The sequence below is a fragment of the Salmo salar genome, unplaced genomic scaffold (genome assembly GCF_905237065.1).
Source record: "Salmo salar unplaced genomic scaffold, Ssal_v3.1, whole genome shotgun sequence".
NCBI classification, from domain to species: Eukaryota; Metazoa; Chordata; class Actinopteri; order Salmoniformes; family Salmonidae; genus Salmo; species Salmo salar.
In genome coordinates, this window is record NW_025548037.1 from 6943 (window position 1) to 12480 (window position 5538).

Sequence of the window (5538 nt, forward strand, 5' to 3'; positions counted from 1 at the left end):
ACATTAATATGATTTATTATTGGAGAATACCACAACAACATTTCATGTTGGACTGTACACATTAATATGATTTATTATATACCACAACAACATGTCATGTTGGACTGAACACATTAATGTTATTTATTAAAAACAAAGGAGGACAAAGGCACTCTTCATATAATTCATTTAAATGCCTTTATCTGTATGTTATGTTCAATAGAAACAAAGTTTAAAAAAATCCTACGCGTTTCGGCTGCATGGCCTTCGTCAGGGAGTACAAAGAATAATACAATGACTTCTTTTGAACAGCTTTTCCAATTAGCCCTAATTTGAAGAGGGAGTGGTTACACAATGAATTGGACACACCTAGAGACGCCTTCAAGACCTCTTAGCGGAACACAAGTACGCTATACGGGTAGGCAATGAAGACTACACCATGGCAACCCTGCCTCCCTACAAGCTGTGGGTATTGATCATGTTCCGGCCTCTATTAGAAAAGGGGACCGTCTTAAACAGTTAAACCAAAGGGAAAGTTTTTGGATTTACAAATTACAAGCCACTAAATACCCTGGTTTAAATGAAGATATGGATTTCTCACCATTCCTGTAGGGTTGTGATAGGTCCATTTGCTATCATCTAGTGGTCATTTTGCTCAATTGCCCTCAGCTATGTTTAGACTATTGTTGTTCATGTTTGGCTGTGTTCTAGTGTACTATGGAATATATTGCTTTCTTATTCTTCACACTTCTCCCAGTCATGTTTAAGGTTAGAACTACCTTTCTAAGTGTTCTGATACTTCTAGCTTGGAGTTGTATTTTTTTTGATAACATAGCTACAGTATTTCACTTTGTAATGTGTATAGTATTGCTTACTAGGTGTGTCCAATCAATTTTAACCACTCCCTCTTCAAATTAGGGCTAATTGGAAAAGCTGTTCAAAGGAGGACATTGTATTATTTCTTTGTACTCCCTGACGAAGGCCATGCAGCCGAAACGCGTCAGATTTTTAAAACCTTGTTTCTATTGAACATGCCATACAAATAAAGGCATTTTAATCAATTATATGAAGAGTGCCTTGGTCCTCCTTTCTATTTTATACTGTACTATGCAACCTATTATGTCTATGCAACCTATTATGTGTCAAGGGAAGCACATTTTACTCCTGAACGTGTTTAGGCTTGCCATAACAAAGGGGTTGAATACTTTCTGACTCAAGACATTTCAGATTTAAATCTTTTATTCATTTGTAAAAAAGAAAATAAAAACATATTTCCACTTTGACATTATGAGTTATTGTGTGTAGGACAGTGACAGTAAAATCTCAATTTAATCGATTTAAAAATTCAGCGTGTAAACAACAAAATGTGGAAAAGGTCTAGGCAGTGAATACTTTCTGAAGGCCCTGTAGCTGGTATCATGACTTTCAGCATGACAATCAACATCATAACTAAAAGTGAGAAAGAACTATCTCACAGATCCAGGAACGGTTAAATGAACACGGATAGTCCTGCCATGTCCTTGGTCTGATGAACTGTGAGTTAACAACACACAGTTCTCCACTCCACCACCATTAGGCTGTCCACTCCCCCAGTACCTGCAGTAGAAACAACACAGTTAGACTGACCACTCTCTCAGAACCTAGAGTATGAACAATACAGAGCTAGACTGGATACTCTCTAAGAATCTAGAGTATGAAAAACACACAGAATCAGTCCTACCCCTAAACGGTGGTCAGAGTTGTTAGAGCAGTAGTCTCTTACTTTGGGGTGGTCAGTGGGTTGCCGTCCACCCATTTCCAGGTCCCCTCAGTAACAGTGTCAGTCAGACCAATCCAGAAACCCTTGTTGGGGTTGAAGAGAAACTCCTGTTGGTGAGAAAGAGCTGATATTGTCAACTACTATAGACTACATGTGTTAAATACTGGAAGATACATTACTGACCAAGGGATGTTTGATCATAACCCCCCGCCATATCTCTCTCTCTTTCTCTCTCACCTGTTCCTTATCACTGTTGATGATCACCAGGTCTGCTCCTCTCTCCAGACAGTCATCTTTGCTCTCCCCCCGGGTTTTAGTCTCAGTAGACAGGAAGTACCAACTGGATTCAAACTTCTTCCAGTCTTTAGGGCAGGTTTGTTCTACAAGACAAAAACATGAATTTCCATCTTATTATTCTGCACCTATTATTTTAGAATACAAACACAAGTTGACTGGATATTAGATATGTGATGTTATGATCATTTATTTGGTAAACTCACTCAGATTAGAGAACTTTCTCATGAGATAATTTTTCTCTTTCTGTTGCTGGTCTCTCTCTTTAGTCAGGGTGTTACTGCTGGTCTGTAGCTGGTCTCTCTCTTTAGTCAGAAGGCTGTAACTGGTCTGTAGCTGGTCTCTCTCTTTAGTCAGCTTGTTGTAACTGGTCTGTAGCTGGTCTCTCTCTTTAGTCAGAAGGCTGTAACTGGTCTGTAGCTGGTCTCTCTCTGTTGAGTCGTGATGACCAATGACTCCATCTGTAAAAGGGAAAAGTTAATCAAACATGTAACTACCACACCATTGATGATTAAGGATGATTAACTATAATTAAGGATGATTAAGGATGATTAAGTATGATTAAGGATAATTAAGGATGATTAAGTATGATTAAGGTTGATTAAGGATGATTAAGTATGATTAAGTATGATTAAGGATGATTAAGTATGCTACTTAAGTCTCAGTGACAAAATACTAAACTTACAGTAGACAGACAGGCATATGATCCCAGTCAGTAGGAGAACACACCCCAGACACACTGCAGCAACTCCAGAGGGTCTCTTCCTGTCACGTCCTGACCAGCAGATGGAGCTATTGTTTTAGTTTTGGGGTCAGGACGTGGCAGTTTTGTGTATGGGGATGTTTGTGTTAGTTGATTGGGACTTCCAATTGAAGGCAGGTGTGTTGAGTTGCCTTTGATTGGAAGTCCTATATAGGTGTGTGTGTTTTTCTTTGGGGTTGTGGGTGATTGTTTTTGCACTGCGTTTATAGCCTGCAGAACTGTAGCTGTTGTCACCTTTATTGTGTTGTTAACCTCTATGGGCTAGGTGGGACGCTGACCATTTGTTGAACTTCTTTTCCATCTCTATCATTTACTAAGGATCTCTGCTCTAACGTGACACTTCCCACGTCTTCCATAGGCTCTCAGAGCCCGGGAAAAACAGAATGTCGTCATTCCAGCCCCAGGCTGAAACACATTATCGCCTTTCTCAAGTGGCCGATCAAGAGACACTGGCTTATGCGCGTGACCCCGACCGCCCCGCCTTTGGGATTTTTTCCTCTGTTTGCCGAAAAGGAGATTCCCTGTCGGAATATTATCGCTTTTCTACGAGAAAAATGGCATACAAATGGATTTTAAACAGCGGTTGACATGCTTCAAGTACGGTAATGGAATATTTAGAATTTTTTGGTCACGAATTGCGCCATGCTCGTAACCCTTATTTACCCTTTCGGATAGTGTCTTGAACACAGGAACAAAACGTCGCTGTTTGGATATAACGATGGATTATTTTGGACCAAACCAACATTTGTTATTGAAGTAGAAGTCCTGGGAGTACATTCTGACGAAGACAGCAAAGGTAATACAATTTTTCTTATAGTAAATCTGACTTTGATGAGTGCTAAACTTGCTGGGTGTCTAAATAGCTAGCCCTGTGATGCCGGGCTATCTACTGAGAATATTGCAAAATGTGCTTTCACCGAAAAGCTATTTTAAAATCGGACATATCGAGTGCATAGAGGAGTTCTGTATCTATAATTCTTAAAATAATTGTTATGCTTTTTGTGAACGTTTATCGTGAGTAATTTAGTAAATTCACCGGCAGTGTTCGGTGGGAATGCTAGTCACAGGCTAGTCACATGCTAATGTAAAAAGCTGGTTTTTGATATAAATATGAACTTGATTGAACAAAACATGCATGTATTGTATAACATAATGTCCTAGGGTTGTCATCTGATGAAGATCATCAAAGGTTAGTGCTACATTTAGCTGTGGTTTGGGTTTATGTGACATTATATGCTAGCTTGAAAAATGGGTGTCTGATTATTTCTGGCTGGGTACTCTGCTGACATAATCTAATGTTTTGCTTTCGTTTTAAAGCCTTTTTGAAATCGGACAGTGTGGTTAGATTAACGAGAGTCTTATATTTAAAATGGTGTAAAATAGTCATATGTTTGAAAAATTTAAGGTTTTGCATTTCTAAGGTTTTTGAATAACGCGCCATGGGATTGCACTGGCTGTTACGTAGGTGGGACGATTTGGTGCCACCTAGCCCAGAGAGGTTAAAATATGTTGGTATTACAGACTCAAACAGGGAGAGGTTGAAAATGTAAGTGAAGACACATGCAAGTTGGTCAGCACATGCTCAGAGTACAATTCCTGGTAATCCGTCTGGCCCTGCGGCCTTGTGAATGTTGACCTGTCTAAAGGTCTTACTCACATCGGCTAAGGAGAGTGTGATTCCACAGTCGTCCAGAACAAAGCCATATTACTACATGGTAATCTCACCTGTTTAGTGTGCGTGTGTGTGCGTGTGTGTGCGTGTGTGTGTGTGTGTGTGTGTGTGTGTGTGTGTGTGTGTGTGTGTGTGTGTGTGTGTGTGTGTGTGTGTGTGTGTGTGTGTGTGTGTGTGTGTAATCTTACCTGAAGCAACAACTCCATCTCTTGAACTGGGCTTGAAGGCTCTTACATTGGAATATAATTGGCCATCAATCTCTGTGTTTTTCATTGCATCAGGCTCATCGTATTCAAATCCATCTGAGTTTTCATAGACTCCCTCTGACATCTTAACACACTTGTGGTGAAATACAGTAACTTCTACTTCTAACCTCAACTCTAATATACGTCTATAGCTGTGTCTTCTCCCTGCAAAGTCCTGCGTCTGTGTGACTTTAGGTAGTGAAACTCTATCAACCAACCACAGTGAAGGGGAAATTGTGAAATTAGCACAACCCTGGCCACTACGTGACTCCCAACAGCCTTAGATTGATAATATAATACATGATATGACTCCCACCAGTCTTAGTTAGATAATATAATACATGATGACTCCCACCAGCCTTAGTGTGATAATATAATACATGATATGACTCCCACCATCCTTAGTGTGATAATATAATACATGATATGACTCCCACCAGCCTTAGTGTGATAATATAATACATGATATGACTCCCACCATCCTTAGTGTGATAATATAATACATGATATGACTCCCACCATCCTTAGTGTGATAATATAATACATGATATGACTCCCACCAGCCTTAGTGTGATAATATAATACATGATATGACTCCCACCATCCTTAGTTTGATTATACACTGCTCAAAAAAATAAAGGGAACACTAAAATAACACATCCTAGATCTTAATGAATGAAATAATCTTATGAAATACTTTTTTCTTTACATAGTTGAATGTGCTGACAATAAAATCACACAAAAATAATTGATTGAAATCCAATTTATCAACCCATGGAGGTCTGGATTTGGAGTCACACTCAAAATTAAAGTGGAAAAACACACT

At 39.3% G+C, this 5538-nt stretch overlaps 1 protein-coding gene across 1 annotated transcript; it reads right to left on the bottom strand.

Annotated features, from left to right (window-relative positions):
• Positions 1 to 1294: 1294 nt before the first annotated feature.
• Positions 1295 to 5027, bottom strand: LOC106594149 (C-type lectin domain family 4 member E-like). The gene is made up of 5 exons (XM_045711883.1): positions 4656 to 5027; positions 2239 to 2493; positions 1976 to 2118; positions 1742 to 1845; positions 1295 to 1575 (listed from the first exon to the last, which is right to left on the bottom strand). The coding sequence occupies exons 1-5, from the start codon at positions 4795 to 4797 to the stop codon at positions 1446 to 1448; spliced, it is 774 nt and encodes a 257-aa protein (XP_045567839.1). The 5' UTR covers positions 4798 to 5027; the 3' UTR covers positions 1295 to 1445.
• Positions 5028 to 5538: the final 511 nt, after the last annotated feature.